Source organism: Acomys minous, assembly GCF_964271855.1.
Source record: "Acomys minous genome assembly, chromosome: 1".
Taxonomy (NCBI): Eukaryota; Metazoa; Chordata; class Mammalia; order Rodentia; family Muridae; genus Acomys; species Acomys minous.
In genome coordinates this window covers 57470408-57490312 of record NC_140483.1, presented here as the reverse complement: position 1 = coordinate 57490312, position 19905 = coordinate 57470408, and the positions used below count along the sequence as shown (strand labels likewise).

At 50.5% G+C, this 19905-nt stretch overlaps 1 protein-coding gene across 3 annotated transcripts in view; it reads right to left on the bottom strand.

Moving 5' to 3' along the window:
* Positions 1-7861: 7861 nt before the first annotated feature.
* Positions 7862-19905, bottom strand: part of TMCC2 (transmembrane and coiled-coil domain family 2) — a 39668-nt gene continuing 27624 nt past the window's right edge. For all 3 annotated transcript variants that reach the window (XM_084774032.1, XM_084774033.1, XM_084774034.1), the window contains 3 exons: positions 11403-12343; positions 10385-10520; positions 7862-9400 (listed from right to left, as the gene is read on the bottom strand). In XM_084774032.1, the coding sequence (XP_084630158.1) occupies positions 9089-9400; positions 10385-10520; positions 11403-12343 (1389 nt within the window). In that variant the 3' untranslated portion in view covers positions 7862-9088. The remainder of the gene's footprint in view (positions 9401-10384; positions 10521-11402; positions 12344-19905) is intronic.

The following is a 19905-nucleotide window of genomic DNA, read 5'->3' as shown; positions in this document are numbered from 1 at the left end:
TGCCAAGGCAGAGCAGAGTGTCGCCGTGCGCATGGCCATGGGAGAAGATGGAAGCCGGGATTTCGACACAGGGTGTACCTGTGGCAAGCTGAAGCTCTGCTTCCTCTGGTGGCTGCTGCTGAGTCCTGGTGTGATGTTGACATTTTTACCAATGTGCACCTGTACGATGGCTTTAATCCCAGCATTTGGGAGGCAGAGGCAGGTGGATCTCTGTAAGTTCAAGGTCAGCCAGTGCTACATATAGTAAGACTCCACACCCATCTAAAAAACAAAGTATTATTTTTTACCAACGCTATGCCTGACTCAAGCTTTTTTTTTCCCTTCTCCTCTTTTTCTCTTGGTTTTTTTTTTTTTTTTTTTTTTTTTTTTTTTTTTTTTTTAGACAGAGTCTCACTATGTAGCTCTAGCTGCCTTGGATTTGTAAGTTCCTTCTGCTTCGGCCTTCTGTGAGCTGTGCCATTGCGACACCATGGCAAACTTGCATTTCTTTTAAGAAAAGATTGAAAACCAGGGACTTGTGTCAGTGCCAGTGGTGGTCAGCACAACCTGTGACTTGAGTTCCCTTGCTCAACGTTTTACAACAAAGTATTCAAGAAGCTCAAGAAAAGAATGTGTATATATTATACACACACATATATATGTATAATTACCTATGTATACACATATACGTAAATATATAATATTTACACATATAAACAATATTTTATTTAAGATATAAACAATGAATGGAATTCATTTTAAATTTTTATTTAAAATTATTATATGTAAAAATAATTTATTTTTCATTTGATGTGCATGTATGTCTGTGTGAGAGTGTCAGATCTTGGAGTTATAGACAGTTGTGAGCTGCCATGTGGGTGCTGGGAATTGAACCTGGGTCCTTCGGTAGAGCAGTCAGTGCTCTTAATCGCTGAGCCATCTCTCCAGCCCCCTTCAACTTACCTTTAAGATATATAAATAAATAACTTGCACATTTGCAGTAAGTGAATATGTTGTAGATACGTATTTTTTGAATATGGGTGTTTCACCTTCATGCTTATCTGAGCACCCAATGCATGTGTGTGCATGAGATGAGCACCCAAAGCATGCGTGTGCATGAGAGGTCCAGAAGAAGGCGTTGAATGGCCCGGAACTAGAATCAGAACTGTCATGAGCCGTCGCCGTCGTGTGGGTTCTGGGAAGCGAACCCAGGACCTCTGGAAGAGCAGCCAGGGCACTTAGCCACTGAGCCGTGCTCCCAGCCCTCATTAATTGATTTTTAGTGAAGATTGTCTGTGTAAAGCTTCTGTCTGGGTGAACTGTTCTGCTAGGACGCAACGCCACTAGCCAGGGCAGCTGCTGAGCACCTGGCGTGCCGTGCCACTAGGGCACACTTAATTTATTTAACTTTGACTAATTTCAATGAGAAGGACCAGGAGACGGAGGTAAGGAGGCTGAGTTGGAGGCCAAGCCTCCCTCAGACACTGTTTGCTTATCTGGCCTCCTGCCCGGCCTCCACCTTATGTCTGTCTCTAAGCATATGCAGAGAAGATTTACAGTCAGATGTCTCTATGTGTGTGCTGTGATGGGAATGCTGCCAGGTGAGGGGGCCCAGGCAAGTAGATCTCCTTGAGGCAAACTTGGTGACAGTTCCCTTTCTAGCCTGGGTCAGTTTCCTCATCTGTGCCACGTTGTAGGCATGGAGTTCTATAGAGTCTCCGTAGTCCTTAACCTACTTGTTGAAGGCATAGGTGGGGTCATTGGGTACCGCCTGGATGGAGGAGATAAGTGAGGGCGCAAAAGGGGCTCCCCAGGTGGAAGGCCTGGCGTGGGTGTGTGGGGAGGAGAGGCTTCAGCTGCCAGGTGCTCTCTGCCCCTCATGGCAGCCCTGTCTCAGCAGTTGGTAAGGCGTGTGCCCGTTGGCCTCTTTCCATCTTGCCCTTCAGGGTAGATTCTGTTTCTCAGTCTGGCTTGATCACCCCTGGGTCTGCCATCTCTCACGCAGATGTTTGATGAGAAAGTGGTTCCTTTGGAGATTTAGCTTTGACCTCGGGCATGGGACACAAGCTTAGTGGCTAAAGGACCCAGCCTTGGCAAGATATAGTAAGCCAGTGAAACTCACAGAAGTCTGTCTTTACTTTATGCCTCTTCAAAGGTTTTTTTTTTTAACTTTTAATTATTTATTTATTTATTTATTTTATTTTATTTCTCCTTTATTAATTTATTCTTGTTACATCTCAATGGTTATCCCGTCCCTTGTATCCTCCCATTCTTCCCTCCCTCCCATTTTCCCCTTATTCCCCTTCCCTATGACCGTTCCTGAGGGGGATTACCTCCCCCTGTATATGCTCATAGGGTATCAAGTCTCTTCTTATTTATTTATTTCTTAAGAGCTAGAGAGATGGCTCAAGTGATAAGAGCACTTGCTGCTCTTAAGTAAGACCCACATTCAGTTTCCAGCACCCACAAAGTGCCTCACAACCACCTTTAATTCCAGTTCTGGGTGCTCTGATGCCCCCTTCTGGCCTTCTCAGGCACTGCACACTGGTGGTGCATGTACATCCATGTGCAGGCAAGATATTCATACACATAAAATAAACCTTTTAAAAAAGCGTTTTAAAATTATTATTGTTGTTATTATTATTATTATGATGATGATGATGATGATGATGATGATGATGATGATGATGAAACTATCAGCAGAGCAAACAGACAGCCCACAGAATGAAAGACAATTTTTTTGTTGCCAGCTATATTTCAGACGGGGCTAACATTAGAATGTACAAAGAACTGCAGAAATTAAATACCAAGGAAATTAAACTGCCAATCAACAAATAGGCTAATGAAATGAACAGAGAGTTCTCAAAAGAAGAAACACAACATGCCAATAACTGTTTTTAAGTGTATTCAACATCTCTTGTCATCAGGGTAACGCAAATCTAAACTACTTCGAGATAGCCCCTCACCCAAGTCAGAACAGCTGTCATCAAGAAATCTGACAAATGTTGGAGAGGCTGTGAAGAAAAAGGAACCAGGGGATTCACCTCAGCCTCCAGAACTCCTCCCAGCCTAGGCATTCCAGCAGTGAGGACCTACCTGATGGTCCCAGACCTCCCCTAGCACCCCCAAATAATCAGGGTCCTGATCATGGGCATCTCTCTGTGGTGGGATTCCTTCTTGAGTAGGCTCCACACAGCACTGTATCCTGTCTTGCTTGAGCCACCAAAGTCTGGAAACTCATTAGCTGTCTCTCCCTCGATCTCAAGTTCTCTAACTAAGATGGGAACTTAGAATCCCAGAAAAGTGACATGTGATACGTGTGTCGACACTGGGCTACGTGTTTGTGTAAGAGTGATCTTGTACACGTGCATGTGATCTCATGTGTGTTTGTGTGTCTGTGTGAAGGTTAGAAGAGGCATCTGACACCCTGGTGCTGGAGCTACAGAGAGCCACATGGGTGCTGGGAGTCAAACATGGGGTCTTTGAAGAGTAGGCAGCACTCGCCTGACTCCCCAGGCCCCTCTGCCTGCTTTCTCATGTAACCCAGGACCACCAGCCCAGGTGTAACACGAATCCAGGGCTAACACTGTCCTTATCAATCACTAATCAAAAAAATGCCCCATAGGCATGTCTGCAGGCCAATCCGATGGAGGCAATTACTTCATCATTTAAAGTTCCCTCAGGAAACTCCAGCTTGTGTCAAGTTTACAAAACCAACCAGCACACTCACTATGTGTGTATGTGAGTGTGCTTGGATGTTTGTACTGGTGTATATGAGTGTGCCTATATGCCTGTGTATGTGTAATTGCGTGTGTATTTATAGCTGGGCAACCTTGTCCTCATCCACATAGTTGTTTTCAAATGTGTTCATACATTTGTGTATGCATGTGAGTGAATGTCTCTGTGTCTGCACATGTGTGTAGTATGTGTGTGTACACGTTTTTGTGTTCATGGTTCCATACATGTACATGTGTGCTAATGTGTATGCATGTGTGTGTGTATATGTGTTCTTATGTCTGTATGTGCACATGTATGTGTGTGGGTGTGGGTGTGAGTGTGATTGTGTCTGTGTGTTCATGCATGTCCTGGTATTCAAAACCATATTTCTAGGATTGAGGTGAACCTAAGCCTATGTTGTTTAAGGTCATATGCCTTTGTAGGGGAACCCTAGGAGCCACAGAGGGAGAAGTGGAAAAATATTGGGGTCCCTCTTAGCCCCTTCCTCTTCAGCTGTGTCTCTCAGGACTGAGAAGGTGATCGAGGGATGGCTCAAAGTCGGCTGGTCGCAGTAGGTCTGTGATGGTGACTTGTGTCTGAGATGAATTCAATTAGTGACCCATTTCAGAGGAAGTTAAACTTTCTCTTCCTGCCTCCACCTTGAGTTGGGTATCTGGGGCTAAACAGTTGGAGGGCCACCTCCAATTACAGCTCAAGACTGTCCAGACACAGGCTAGTAGCTTCTTGCCTCAGGTGGTGATGGGAGGGCGTGGCCTTCCTGTAGCCCAGACAGAGTCTACATCCACTGACCTTTGGCTTCTCTCCAGCAGGTTGAGATTCCCACAGGGATAAGGAGAGAGACAACCAAGAAGTTTCAGATGAGGGGCCTAACAGGGTACAGAGCCTAGATCCCCACAGGCAGATGGGTGAACAGCCTTGGGGTGTTTTTGGAGGCAGAGTCAACTTGATAAGTCCTTCCTGCAGGCAGGGCTATGACAGAGGTGGCCTGTTCAGCAGTGATGGGTCCATGATGCTTCATCCAGACTGTCACTCAGGGAACCATGTTAGGGCTGGGCTGCCAGCGTGGGAGCACTCTCCTGGAGGCTTGGTGTATAAGAGGCACTGCTTCTGTCCCCACCCAGACTGCCCTTCTGGCTGCTTGGGTGACTCAGGACTTACCAACACGTCTGGATATGCTGTGGCAAGCCCCAGGCTCCTCTCCTCCCTTGGCACCATCTCAGCAGGCCTTGGTGGGGCCCACTGCCTCCTGCCGTGTTCAGCTGCAGGTTGGCTATAAACTTTCAAGTTCTGGCCACTTCCTAAGCCCCGCCTGCCGAGGCCTGGTGGCAGATCAGAGACCCTGTTGGAGTCCCAAGTGACTGGGAAAGCCTCCTGGAATTAGCTCCCGGGGGGTGGGGGGTGTCATTTGGGGGCACTGTGGGACAGCGTCCACTCCTGACACCTCTGTGCTTTGCCAAATCCGACTAGTAGGGCACCATTGCCACACTTAAAGTGGGGACACTCAACTGTACGGGCTGACAGTCTTAACTTATACCCACGTGTCTTGACTTCACCTCTCATCCTCTTTCTTCTTTCCTAGACACAGGTTAGAGGAGGGCCGGCCCCACACTGCTACATCTGTAAATGTTTGATGGCGGCTCAGGGCAGGCAGGAAGCTGTGCTGAGCTCTTAGACCTAGGCCTGCTGATGAGACTGAGGGGAGAGACTTCGTTAGGCGAATAAGCAGGCCCCTTGTCTGGAGAGAAAGAACCATGGCCTCTCCTGGGTCTGTAGGTCAGAGCGTTGCCTCTGACACCCTGTGTGTTTTCACAGAGGCCATCTTGACTCCTCCGAGTAGTTTTGGGCCTTGCCAGGAAGTATTAGTATTGAGGTGCAAATGGTTACTCTTTGGATTATTCCACTAAGTTCCACACCTGTGCAACAGAGACTCCATTCTTCCTTTTTTTTTTTTAATATCTCAGTGAACATTTTATTATTTTATTTTTTATTTAATTAATTTATTCAGATTACACCTCAATTTTTATCCCCTCACTTGTATCCTCCCATTCCCCCCTCCCTCCCTCTTTCACCCTATTCCCCTCCCCTAGGTCTGTGACAGAAGGGGACCTCCTCCCCCACCATATGGTCACAGCCTATCAAGTCTCACCCTGGTAGCCTGCTTATCCTTTCTCTGAGTACCACCAGGCCTCCCCACCAAGGAGAAGTGGTCAAATATGGGGCCCCAGAGTTCATATCAGAGTCAGAGACTCCACTTTTACTGGCAGATTGGGAGCCGGTGTGAGAGTGAGAGCGGCTGCGTGGGACAGGTGTAAGGCAAGTGGCAGGGCTGAGTTTGAGCCCAGATCTCATATTCACGCCAAGGCCAACCACTGCAGGGGAGGTTAGCCTGCCCGAAAGATCTGGCTCTAGCTCTTCCTTCCTGGCTGTACTCCAGTGTCTCCTCCCTTCCCTCACTCTGCAGCACAGACACATCAGCTGTACCCTACACTAGGTCTAGGCTGCAGTGCTATATTGGGTTTGCCGGGCTCGCGCTTGCTGAGGCTTTGTGACCACAGATGAGGCTGCCGAGTGGGCTGGCTCTGCAGGCTACAAGTCACACCTGCTCTGCAGCAGCTACCTCCCAAGGAGTGAGGAGGCACCAAGTCTTCTTATGTGACCCCCAAGGGACCCACGAAGTGGAGCCCACCACCAGTCTGAGCCCTCCAGCACTGTGGGGGTGGGACCAACACCTGTGGGACAGATGCTCTGGGAAGCCTGCCTCGAGGTCTTTCAGTCTGAAGGAGGCAGACTACGTGTGGTAACCCTGACTCAATGTCTCACTCTTTGGACCTCAGGGGAGCAAGAGGTAGGGGTAACACGCCATCCTTTTTTTTTTTTTAACGGAGGGAACACATACACAAACATGGGAGCCTTGGTGAGCTCCAGGAATGCAGGGCTTTGCTAGACGTCCCATTGTCTCTTCGATGAGGAGCAGGAAGCCATGCCATCGTCTACAAAGAAGGTGTAGCTGGGGGCCTGCCACCTCCCTTGGGCTGTTTGCTTTGCACCTCAGAACTAGCCAAGAATGACCTCTCCTTCCTTCCCCCTGCCTTTCAGTGCGGGCTGCAGCTGGCAGTGACATTTCCAGGCAGTTCTGGGAAGGCATCTGACCTTGGAAGGAATGTAGAAAATGTGTAGTCAGGAGCAGCCACCCCCTACCTGTGGCCCAGGAATGTGGGCTCTGAGCCACCTGTGGCCCCCAAGAGAGGTCCACAGACACACGTGGTTGGAAGACAAAGGGGGTGCAAGGTCCAGGAATGGGAGAGTTAGAACAGCTGTCAGGCAAACCTCCTACACAGCACAGAGGGCAAAGTCAGATTGCCAATGCCACTGTCCTCGTGGTGCCAGCACTGCGTCCTCTCCAGCCTTAGGGACCCCCCTGGAATCTGAGGCCACAGACACAGGTGTCAGACTGACAGAACCACAGAATGCCGGCGCTCCTTGATCCTTGACATGAACAGTGGCCAGTCTCAAACCCAGCCTACTTTATTGATGTGGAAACTGAGGCCCAGGGAAGGGTTGAGAGTTGGTTGCAGGGCACCAGTTATGAGGAGAAACTGAAGGCTCTCAGCTGTTTTTTTGTTGTTGGTTGTTTTTGTTTTTAAATCACAGCCTCTCTTGCTGCCTCCTCCTGCAAAGGGCCTATTGCAAGTACCCACAAAGTTTCTGCCAGGACTAAGTGCTGGGCCTTCCTGTAGAGGACCACACCACAGCTCCTGGAAAGCAGGTACTCCTTGCCCCAGCTGGACAAGCGACAAAGCCAAGCTAACCCCAATAGACGCCCATTTGGGTTTGTGGCTTAAAAGCGGTTTTGGAGTACAGACTCTGCTGACCCCTTGTGGCCACAACTGGTCATAACAGCTATGACAGCCTCTCCACTGTCCTGGGGAAGTGCCCCAGCAAAGCTTGGGCTGGGTAGGATGGTAGTCACATCACTTAAGTTGCTCAGAGCAAGACGGAAGGGTGGATATGCCTCATTCAATATGGAAGACAATGTCGGGCCAACATCTGAGGCCCAGCCTGTGCTACCCAGAATGCTTGAGTGTGGGGAGAGATCCTGCGATTTTTCACAGAGACAGCTTAAATCAGCCACCACCAGGCAGGATCGTTTGAAAACGCAGAGGATATTTATTTCCCAGGAAGGTCCACCACAGCTGGCAGGCACTAGCTCTCCTGTCTCACCGATTCCTCTCTCCTATTCCGAGAAATCCCTGCTGTGCTTGGAAGGGTCCCCCCCCTCCCCCGCCCCCGTGGGGAGGCTGGGCTGTGCAGAACCATATACAACACTCCAGAGCCTTAGAGAAATACATCAACAAACATCCTCTTCCCCCACAAAGACACACATATAAAATAAATAGATAGATAGGTATAAAAGAGGCCATGTTCCTCCCACCTATCTGGCGGGGCTGCTTGAGAGAGCGGGCCGGGTGGCCGCACACCCCTTCTTCTAGCCAGGAACACCAGATGATGGTACATGGTCTGGAGTATGGTGAGCCGAGAAAAAGTCCTGGCCTCAGAGGGAGGATGAGCAGGGTCCTCTCCCTGGAACCCAAGCCAGCTGGGAAGAAGTGAGGGAAAGGTAGGAACAAATAAATAAGTAAGTAAGTAAGTAAATAAATAAATAAATAAATAGGACTCAACTTGATCCCAGAGGCCTAAGGGTTTGGGCCGGAGGCTCAGGGACCTTGGGGCCTGTTTTTTCAGAAAACAGCACGCCCAGCGACAGGCAGAAAGATGAGCAGAGAAAACACAAATCCAAAGCCACACTCCACCCGGCCTCCCTCTAGAAACCAGTCTCAAACCAGCTCTGTGGAAAAAGGAGCAGGGGGAGGGGAGTGCGGGGTTCCCTGTGGCCCCCAGGCTGGGGACCCTCCCCTTTCTGCACTCTCTGGACTCAGTAAGCCTCCCACTGGCTTTTATGCCCCATCCCAATGGGAGGAAACTGGCTGCCTCCAGAGCAGGCTCCTCCCTAGGGAAACTGAGACTGGCCTTCTATCTGAGTGGCCTTCATGACTAGGACATCCTCTGGTCAGCCTAGAAAAGTCCCATGTGACTGTAAAGAATTCAAACAATGCAGGCCTGGTGTCTCCCCCCCCCCCCTCCCTGCTCCATTTGGCTGTGAGTGTCCCTACTCCCTCCAGCCCAGCCTCTCAGCAGCCTTCAGGCTGAAAGGGGAGATGGTGTCAGACAGAAGCGGTGCAGTGAGGGGACAGTTAGGGGCCAAACGGGACACGTGACAAAATCCAAGGGACTCAGGAGTCCCAGGCCCTCCTGGAGATGTGTGGCCGGCGGCAGAATCCGGAGAGCACAGGACAGGGACCGGGGTGGCTGCTCAGCTGGGCAGCAGCACATGCTCCAGGAGGTAGGTGAGCGAGTCCCAGTGTTTCCAGAGTAGGAAGAGGACGAGGAGCAGGAGGGCGGTGCTGGTGATACGAAGGCGCGTCTTCATGAGGGGCGTGATGAAGTTGGCAATGGTGGACACAAACACCAGCAGCACGGCCATGAGTGCCAGGATCACGTTGATGAACTTGCCCAGCAGAGCGCGCGCGTTGGCATTCTCCACGCCTTCTAACTGCACCACCTGCTGCTGCTGCTGCTGCAGCTCCAGCTTGGTGACACGGGTCAGGCAGGACTCCACAGCCTCCTGGAGGGGACAGAGGGCAGGATGTAGGAGCTCAGGGTGGGTCAGACACTACGGTCTGCTCTGATTCCAATAGGGCTGCGCTGTGATCGCCAAGGGTTTGTGAACCGGAAGCTTGGCTTCTAGCATGGCAATGTTAGGGTAGCGGACCTTAAGAGAGAGAGAGAGAGAGAGTGTGTGTGTGTGTGTGTGTGTGTGTGTGTGTGTGTGTGTGTGTGTGTAGTGTAAAGACATTAGGTCACTGGTGTTACTGCTGGTCTCTGAGTTAGACCCTGTGATAGAAAGTCTGACCCCCAAATCTCTCTGGCTTTCTGCCTCGCTCTGTGACTCCTCTACACAGTTCCTGACTTGGGGAGGCTATAGCTATGAGGTTTTTTATCAGCTCTAAGAAGAAAATGACACCATACTGCCGGGTCTCTAGAAGTGACAGCTGGGTGGATCTTTTCTCTTTAAAATTATCCAACCTCATGCATTTTGCTACAGCAAAGAATAGACCAATATGCTGCTGTATCAAGAGGGTGGTAATACATGGCCTCTCTTCAAGGTCAAGAAGGGTATATAGGTTGATCAGCCGCAAATGGGGCACAGAACTCTTTACTGATGCCTGTTTGCGCAGGATGTAAGGAAATGGAAGAAGTCTTGCTTATTGAACCCAGCTCCATATTGAGGCAGGGAAATGCCTGGAAATAACAACTATTCATTTGCAAGCCTGCCATCAAAGATGTGGCAATCGTAAGTGGCTTTTGCCTGCTGGTTTGCCTTTGCAGAATGCATACCCTTGGCCAAAGACTTACCTTGCTCTGATCTCAGCCCCACCGACACCGCCCTCTCCTGCGTCCTGTACCTCCCGGCCCTATGGATGAGCTCAGGGTGCTCCATGTGATGTGTCCACCCCAACACAGGCGCCTGCACCCTGTGCCTGTGGATAGGGCAGTTTCCGTTGGCTCTAGCAACCTACCAGGACCTCCCCGGGGTGAGGTGACATACCTGGATGTCTCTGGCCCTCTCGTAGGACTGGTAGGCCACCTTTTCTTCCATGCTGGCAAGCTCCTGCTTCAGGTTGGTCATCTCATTCTGGTGAAGCTCAGTCAGGTCGTTCAGTTGCTCCTCCAACCTCTCATATCTGGTTAAAAAAAAAAAAAAAAGAGGTAGCACCACTTCTTGGCCACCAAGCTATTCTCTCCCCAGGACCAAGGCGCCACTCTCAGTAGTGACATGCAGCCCACCCATGTGTCCGGTCCTGCTCTTAACCCTGTGCCAGCGTAGCATTCTTCTGTGCCAGCCCTGTGCTAAGCATTGGCACGTGTTGCCTCAGGGGACGCTCACAGCCTCATGAGATAGTGTGAGGTATAGACAGTGGGGAGAATGAGGCAGAAACTAAGGAACCCATCTGGGATCTCATGACAGGGAGGTTAAGGGTTAAGTGACTTCAACCCAGGCTCCTAAATCCCAGCTAAGATGCCCTCTGGGCAGCAGGAACCCTGGGGTATAGAGGATGTGGCCCTGGCTGGCCTAGAACTTGCTATATGGACCAGGCTGGCCTCAATTCACAGAGATCTGCCTGCCTCTGCCTCCTGAGTGCTGGGATTAAAGCTGTGCACCACCAAACCTAGACGACTCTTCACTCTAACCACCTGATGAAGCCGGGCAGCGCTGCCCTCACTTCAAGCAGGGGAACGGGGTGCAGAGTGCCAGCTGCTTGCTTGAGGCAACAATAAGAAAGATCTGGGGTTTCAGCTGCCTCCAAAGTTCTCTCTTGGCAAGAGTCTCTGGAGAGGAGCTTAGCTGTGATGCAGGGCCCTTGGCTTAGTTTCCCATTTATGAATTAAGCACACGACACCCTCTTGCACACGACACCCTCTTCCGGTCTGGAGAAAGCTCCCCAGGGGTTCCTCTTGGCATTGCTGGATCCTTCTAGATGCTTCTCCAGTGGCCTCCACAACTCAGAGCAGCGCCCTTCCTTCCCATTGGGCCCCCACACAGCTGTGAGCCTAGAGGTACCCACCTGTAGCGCTCTTCTTGCAGGCACTGGGTCATATAGGTGTAATCCCTCTGCAGCTGGGTCTTCAAGTCCTCCATGGAGTCCTCCAGGTGCGACTGGCCCTCCTTTATCTCCCGCAGCTCCTCCAGCAGAGTGTCCAGATTTCCAGGGGCACCATAAACAGTGTTGGATCTAGGGCTCCCCAGTGCACCTCCTGGCCCAGCCCCAGAGTTGCTGCCTGCCCCAGCTGAGCTGGCGCTGGCACTGGAGCATTCATCATCGCTGCCGTACTTGGGGCTGGACACTAGTGTGGCACTGCCACTCAGCGCCCGGGCTGCTTCTTCAGGGGGCCCATCTTCCATAGGGTCCTTCAGGTGGGCGATGTTGTCGGCACTGCCGAACTTGTTGCGGATGAGGCTGGCGAACTCCCGGGGCTTGGACACCACTGCGGTGTGGGTGGCTTGCGAGAGGCCAGAGAGACTACCCTTGACACCCTCCACCACGCCACCCCCGAAGCCACTGATGCCGGCCCGCATGTTGGCGCCCACATCCTTCAGCCCTTGCTGCATGTCGCGTAGCACATCCTTGGGCTGCCGCGAGGGCCCGTTCTGCTCGATCTCTTTCAGGCGCCGGCGGTAGTGCTCCAGCTTCTTGTGCAGCTGGGCGATGGTCTGGGCTGATTTCTGGTTCTTCTTCTCAAACACCTGCTTGATGCGCGACACCTGCTGCTTGTCTGCGTTGTTGGCCAGCTTCAGGTACTCTGCCACGTTATCATCCCGCGCCTCCTGCTCGATCTTGATCTGCTCTGTGATCTTCAGGATCTTTTGGTGCAGGTGGTCAATGGCGGCCTTAGTCCGCTGGGGGTCGGGCGCTCCATCAGGCACGTCCAGGCTGATGGGTCCGTCAGTGTCACCATGGCCAGGGCCAGAGGGAAGGCTCAGGGCCACAAGATCTCCCTTGTCACCCTGAGGAGGAGACAAGCAGGAATAAATCATGAGATGTGGGGAAGAGTTCCACAGGGTTGTCTCCACGATCCACGACACCCCTGGGTGTGGCTTTCCCACCTCGACAACAGTTGGAGGATGAAGGAGAACGTCAGCCTGGAGTTCTACAGCAAGTCCCCACAGCTGCATGTCAGCAGGGCCCTTATAAGGAGTTTTTGTTTTTTGTTTTTCCCTCATTCACAATGGTGGGAATACACGACTTCTCCCAGTCTCCCAGAGAGGAGAGATTACTGGGAGAAGAGAGAGCAGCTATCCACCCTGCTGGGCGGGTCCTTGAAATCTAAAGAGCCAGAGCTAACTCTCAGCCAAGAAAGGGGAGAATGAGAAGGAAGGAAGGAAGGTAAGAGCCTCTCCTCTTCTCTCTACCAGACGGGCGGACGGACTTCCTAAGTACTTCAGTGTGGTGGCACAAACTGAGAGAAGCAGAGGACAGGGTATCTTGTCACTACACGACAGAAGCACAGAAGCGAGGCTGGGTCAGGTCACTGGGGGGCAGGGGTGAGGTGAATGCCTTGTTGTGGGAGGGATTAAGCAGAAAAGAGCAGCCTACGCACAAACACTGGACCCGGAAAACAGCCCAGAGCTAACTCTAGCTATAGGCAAAAGTTACTGGAAAACACCACCCCTAGCAACAATGCTGGCAAGCTCAGGAGGCAAGGACAGGGCTCCTTTAAGGCTTTCTCACGTCATGGAGTCCCCAAGGCTGCTAAAAGTACAATCTCCTGAAGTAAGGTCTTTCCTCCTGGCTTGGCTTTGTCCTCTCACCCTCTCAGCAGGCGCTTCTGCCTCAGGATTCTCCTCCTCGGACTCTGGCTTTTCAAACCCAACCCATGTCTCCCTTAGCCATCCGTCCCAAGGGCTGTCTCACCTTGTTGGACTCAACCCTCTCACACCCGTCCCGCCCAGCGACGATTCCCCTGGTTTTTCCTGGTGCCTGTATAGTGGGTGTAATAATAGCTACTCCAAAGTTTCATGGGAGGGTTACATGCATGGTGTCTCCTAGGTTCATGATAACTGACAGATTTGAATCTAGGTATATTTTTCCCCCGGGGGGGGGGGGAGATGATGCCTACTATCAAGCTGGGCTAAATTTAAGAGATTATCAAAAGGTCTTTACTCAGTATCGACAGGACCGTACAAAGTAAGCTGTCTATGTAACCCATGGCCTTTACTCTCACAGAACTGGGCTTTACCACAGATGCCCAATCCCCTTAACTACCTCTTGGGCAAAGAATAGGCAGGCAATAAAACTTGATGGCCATGTGCTGGCAGTCTGCATGCTGTCCTTCACTCTGGGAATGGGGACAGTGGACAGAAAGATGAGAATGGACGAGGAATGCTGGGAACACTGCGGTGCTTCGCTTAAGGCAACAGGAAGGCAGTGTATATGGCCCGCCCGCTGGAGGTGCAGTGGTTTCGCCCACCACTTGGCATCTGTCTGCCTTACACAGGAAACTCAGAGCGGCTGCTGTACAGTGCCCAGGAATGAGGCTAGACATTCTTTGTTTGGTTTGATTTCTTTGAGACAGGGTTTCCCTGTGTAGCCCTCGAACGAAATCCACCCGCCTCTGCCTCCCGAGTGTTGGGATTAAAGGTGTGTGCCACCAGCTCCCAGGAAGGCAAGACATTATTGAGACCTGAAGGTAGGCTAACAGAGACTCATGGCTGCCTGCCCCTGCTTCTCTGTCCTCCAGCCCAGACCCCAACCTGAGCACCCTCCCTGGAAGACTGTATGTTGACAGGTGGGTGGAAAATGTCTGGCTCATTGCTGACACACGGCCAGTCACAGACCATCCTCTGTGGACTCACCTCAATCGGCTGCCAGAGAGGTGGCATCATTTCCCTTTGGCCCCTACGGTCTTTCCCCCCCCCCCTCCCAAATTTCCACTCCAACGTCTTTCACGGCAGACTGTGAAAGTGCACTGCTCCCAGCTGTTGCTCTGTGACAGGTGTGGCTATTTAGGCTTTATAACATTCATCCATTCAATCCTGGGATCAGCCCGAGAGCCAGGCAGCACTGCCATTTCCATCCTACAGAAGAGGAAATTAGGGGCTACACCAGAAAGATGTGGGATTTGAATCCTATTTGACACCATGTTCCAGGGCCTGGCCCTCTCCTCTTGGAGAGCTGGGAAATCCCTGCAACTCCTCCAGCTTGAGGCATTTTTCTATCAGTGGTCCCCAACCACACCTCGCCTCACCCTCAAGTAACTAAAGTGGCATTTCCTACAGTGAGGCTGAGGGGTTTTACACACTGAGTGAGCAAGGAAAAGAAGGGAATTTTGGGGACAGGTAAAATGGCTTAGCATTGGTTTCTCTTAACTGTCTACACTTCCGCCTGAAGCTCCAGCTCCCATAAGTCCCCAGTGCTGCCACCTGCTGGTGTGTCCCAGTCTCATAGTACCTACACTGTTCTCCCCAAGGAGATGGCTAAGGAAAGTAGGAGCTCTTCATGACCTGTTTTCCCCCCAAGTTCCTTTGTTTCAGTGGTGTTTTGAGACAGTTTCACTCTAGCCCAGGCTGGCTTGGAACTCGCTTTGTAGTCTGGCCTCCATAGTGCAGGGATTACAGAAATCAGCCACCACCAAGAACCCTTTAAGACAGAAGGGGGAGACAGGACAAAAGATAGAGCCAAGGATCTGGCAGTCAGCCACAGAGCCACAAAGACGAATTGTATTTTAGCAAGGAAAGGAATGCTAAGGGAGGAAAAGAAGAGGGTTCTCCAAGGGATGAAGAAGCACATGGGTAAGATTTGCCATAGAAGAATGCAACGGGGGCTGGGCTGCAGCTCAGTGGCTCAGCACTTGCCCAGCATACATAAGACCTTGGGTTCAAATCCCACCACCTAAAAAAGAGGGTGGAGCCGGAGAGATGCCTCCGAGGTTAAGATACTTCTTACTCTTGCAGGAGACCTGGGTTTGGTTTCCAGCCCCTTCACGATGGTTAGTAACCACGGTAACAATAGTCCTAAGGGATCTGATGTCCTCTCCTGACCTCTGGGTTCACCAAGTATGTGTGTGTATATACACACATGTTGGCAAACACTCACACACAAAATATAAAATAAATTAAAACTATTTAAAAATAGCAATAGGATCAGGTACAAGTCTGTGTGGGGCAGTGAAAGAGGTCCTAGTTTACAGTCTGAAACCAGTTTGGAATCCTGGCTTGGTCAGATACCATCACCTGGAAGAGGGAGGTAATTCATTCTACTTACTCAGGGGCTTCTCAGAGGAGAAAATGAGAGACAGAGCAAAGGGCATGAAGCAGTTGCTTAAAGTAAATACAGATCTCCCATCAGCTTCAGGGGAAACTGCAGACCCAGGACATGGACCAGCCCCATGCCAGAATTAGTGTTATCTCCGGCCCCTTGTCAGAGAAGCTTCTTTGTGCCGTAGACAGAGGTTACAGAGGCCACAGCTGGGATGCTCAGGTCTACACAGCTCTAAGTGGGACCACCTATCCCACTCCCCATCCCTAAAGAGGATAGAAAAGGGGGCAGGAAGTAAGAGCCACAGGTAGTGGACGTCTTCAGGGAAGTATTATTTCCTGGACACGAGAGGGCCGAGGCACATGTGAACTCTGACAGCATGCACAAGACCTGTGACGACAGGATGAAGCCAGCGTGGATGAGGGAGAGGGATCCAGGAAAGCCCATCCCTAGCTGAGAGACTATTGGCCACTGAGAGCTGCTGAGTGAGGAAGCGTAAGTTTCTTAGACATGTGGCTCTTGGAAGGCTCCCCATGCTCCAGGAGACGGGCTCACAGCCATGCGGCACTACATGGGTGTGTTTTTAAAAAGGAAAGAAAGGACGCCAAGTGAGAGGGAAAAGTAGTGGGGAGCTAGGGAAGGGGGTGGGGTGCATAGAAATATATTCATATATGAAATTCTCAAAAAAAACCACTTGCTGTACTATACACTATCTTATGTAGAAAATTATTCACAAGTTACTCTCTATATAATGAAAACAATTGATAATTTGCACCCAAAGCAAGGCCTGTTTAGGGTTTTTTTTTCCCCTCAAACTATAAATCCCTGAAATCAGAGCCTTTTCTCTCACTCTTCGGCAGTAATTAATACATTGCGGAAATACAGTAATCAATTGCATGTATGGCTATAGATATAATATGTACAATCATTTATGTTTCTAAAAATCAATAAAAATAAAGACATTGTACATTCAATAGGAAGGTTACATTAAAGTAAATGTGTTGTTTGCTTGGGTTTTTTGTTGTTGTTATTAGTGTTGTTGTTTGTTTTTTCATGACAGGGTTTTTTGGTATAGCCCTGGCTGCCCTGAACTCCCTCTATAGACAAAGCTGGCCTTGAACTTGGAGATCTGCCTGCCTCTGCCTCCCAAGTATTGGGACTAAAGGTGTGCATCACCACTGCCAGGCTAAATTTCTTGCTTTTAAAGTTACATTTATTTATTTTGGGAGTCAGCTCTCCCATGTGAGTCCTGGGGATAGAACTGGGGTTGTAAGGCTTGACTACAAGTGCCTTAAACTGCGGAGCCATTTCATCTGCCCAGTTCCAACATTCTTACTAAAGCAAATCAGTGTGGCAAGTGTGTGTAGAAACTGGAACCCTCATGTTTTGCTGGTAAGAAGGTGAGACGTTGCAGTCAACGGAGGGGAACAAGATGGCGGTTCCTCACAAAGGTAAATATAGAATTACCTCATAACTGTCCAACTCTGAGATGTGCACCTGTTCCAGGTTGCTTTCTGCTGCTGTGATTAGCACCATGATCAAAAGCAACTTGGGGAAAAAAGGGTTTCTTTCATCTTACAGGTTGTAGTCCATCATAGAGGGAGGTCAAGGCAGGAGCTTGAAACAGAAACCAGTGGGGGAATGCTGCTTGCAAACTGCAGGAGACTTTGCCTGGCTCAGCTGGCTTTCTTATACAGCCCAGGCCCACCTGCCTAGGGATGGTGCTGCCCACAGTGGGTTGGATACTCCTACATCAATTAGCAATTAATACCTCAGCCAAGCAGTGGTGGCTCATGTGTTTAATCCTGAATACTCAGAAGGCACAGGTAGGCAAGTCTCTGAATTTGAAGCCATCCTTGTCTACAGAGCAAGTTCCAAGACAGCCAGGGCTACACAGAGAAACCCTGTCTCAAAATAACCACAAGAAAACAAACAAAACCCTCAAAGACATGACCATAAGTTAATCTGACGTAGCCAGTTCATCAGTTGAGCTTCCGTCTTCCCAGAGGACTCTGGGCTGTGTCAAGTTGACAGCTGAAGCTAACTATGACAGTATGCAAAGGAATTGAAAATGGTATTCAAATAGACACTGGTACAAGTTCACCGTGGCACACTTCACACTAGCCGAAGGGTAGGCACAACTCAGAGATGGCCACTAAAACCAAAGAATGAAAAAAAATTAATAAATTAACCAATCAATGGGTTATCGAAATGGAACACTGCTCGGCCATAACAAGGAATAAAATTCTGATGATGCCAGAACATAGATGAGTCTAAAAACCAGTTTGCCAAGTAGAGGCTACATGAATGAATGGTTCCACTATGTGAGATTTCCAGAGTGCTAGATCTACAGAGACTGCAAATTAGTGGTTGCTGAGGGGGGAGGCGGTGGGCGGTGGGCGTGGGATGGGGAATGTGTATCTGATGGGTATGGGGCCTCCCTGAGGCTTATAAAGATCATCTGGGAGGGGGTAAAAAAAAACATGGAAGGGCAGCATCCAACTCACTTCAGACTAGCCCGCAAGGGGGCATCTTGACCGTCTCACGGCCTCATGTTCAGCAGAGAAGAATCACCTCCCAGTGCACCTCTCTCCTGGACCAGGCAGCTGACAGGAACAGCACAGTGACTCAGTGCCTGTCTACAGAAGGCAGCAGAAACTCCAGGCTCCCAGCTTGGAGCAGGGCCTGGCTGCAAAGACAGCTGCTCTCTCCAAATGGCGCAGGCCCTCACTCGGCTTGTTCCACCAGCTGCCAGTACCACATCTGGAGCTGAAGCGCCCAAGGCACAGTCCCCTTAGCCTACTCCCCTGACTGAGGAAGACTGGTGCACTCTGTGGATACCGCCTGGGGACGAATCCCCCATTGAACAGGCTGAGCTGACTCTAAGGAGAGATCTGGCAAGGAGGGGGAATCACACATACACTGTACAACAGGGGAGTCCATGACACCGTCCTACTCAGAGAGCTTATGAGCCAGGGGCGCAGCTATAGAGTAGAGCTTGAGACACACTGATGCGTGCTCTGGCTAAGGCAGAGCTGCACCAGTTTTTCCTGTTTCAGTCTTGGCTTCAGTGAGATCTCCCCACAGTCCACGGATAGCTGGGCACCCTGTCTGCATAGCTTTGGTAGTGCCACAGACCTGCCTCCCTAGCAACACAAACTGATACTGGATTAGGTCCACTGCCAAATTACAAGAACTGCTGGCTCAGGGCTTCCCCAGTCTTGGCTCTCATCGCCCTCTGGGGTTCTCACCTCCTCCTGGGCCTGAGTTCAGTGTCCTTACATTAACCTGGCCATGGGACACTTGCCCTCCCCGCTGTGTGATAGCCCAGTAGTTGGGATCACAGACGATGGTAGGCAAATGGTAAACACTATCAGGACAGAAAGTGCTAGCTTAAGAGGTGCTTTAGCAAGGAAGAGAGGTAGTAGATATGTGAATTCTTATTTTCTTTCTTTAGCAGTGCACGCACACGGGCCATAGAAATAACAAATGCTTGAGAGAAGTTTATGCTTCCTATTTGTGTTCCCAAGTGGACCCGTGACCTTCTCCCACCTTGGGGCAGGTAGCCCAGGGTACCCAGAGTGGGTTGGCATGTCTAGTTGGAAAGACAACAGTAAAGCTATTCTTAGGAGGAGGAGAGGGAGGGGGCGGGGGGGAGGAGAAGCAGGAGGAGGAAACAAACAGACCTTTTGGTCTCCTGTGCTTCCTCTTAGGCGGAGTGTTTACTCTGATCCATGTGTTTGCCCAAACAAGTGGGCCCATGCAAGGTGTTGCTCCTGAGGACAGGGCCTGGGCTATCACTGCATCAGAACCCAGTAAGCGAGGGTGCAGGTAGAGGGGCGGGGGATGCTGCAGGGACTAGTGAGTCAGCAGTGACTCAGCACAGATGCTTTGACCAACTCACTGCTGTCCTAGAGACTCTGATTGTATCAACTCTCGCAGGATGGGGAACACTGATTTACTTTTAAAAATTAAGGCCCAGAAGGTAAGGTGGGGGTGGGGGTGGGGATGGTAAATCCAGACCAAGATGGAGAGGAAGAACCATGTCTAGCTAAAAACCCTTCAGCCTCTAAGAGGCAGTTTGGCCTTATGGCAAAACTGAGAGAGAGCAGAAGAGAAGATGACTCCAGTCCTCCTAGGTCCTGAAGTCAGGGGCTGTTCCAATTCCCAGTGGGAACACATAGGGCACATGGAAATGCTTAGCGTAGCTTTGGATAGGTCATCACGCTGGCCCCAGCACTCCCAGGTGGGCAAGGGGGTAGTGTGGGAGAAATACCCAGGATGCCTAAGAATCCTTTCTCCAGAGGATAGG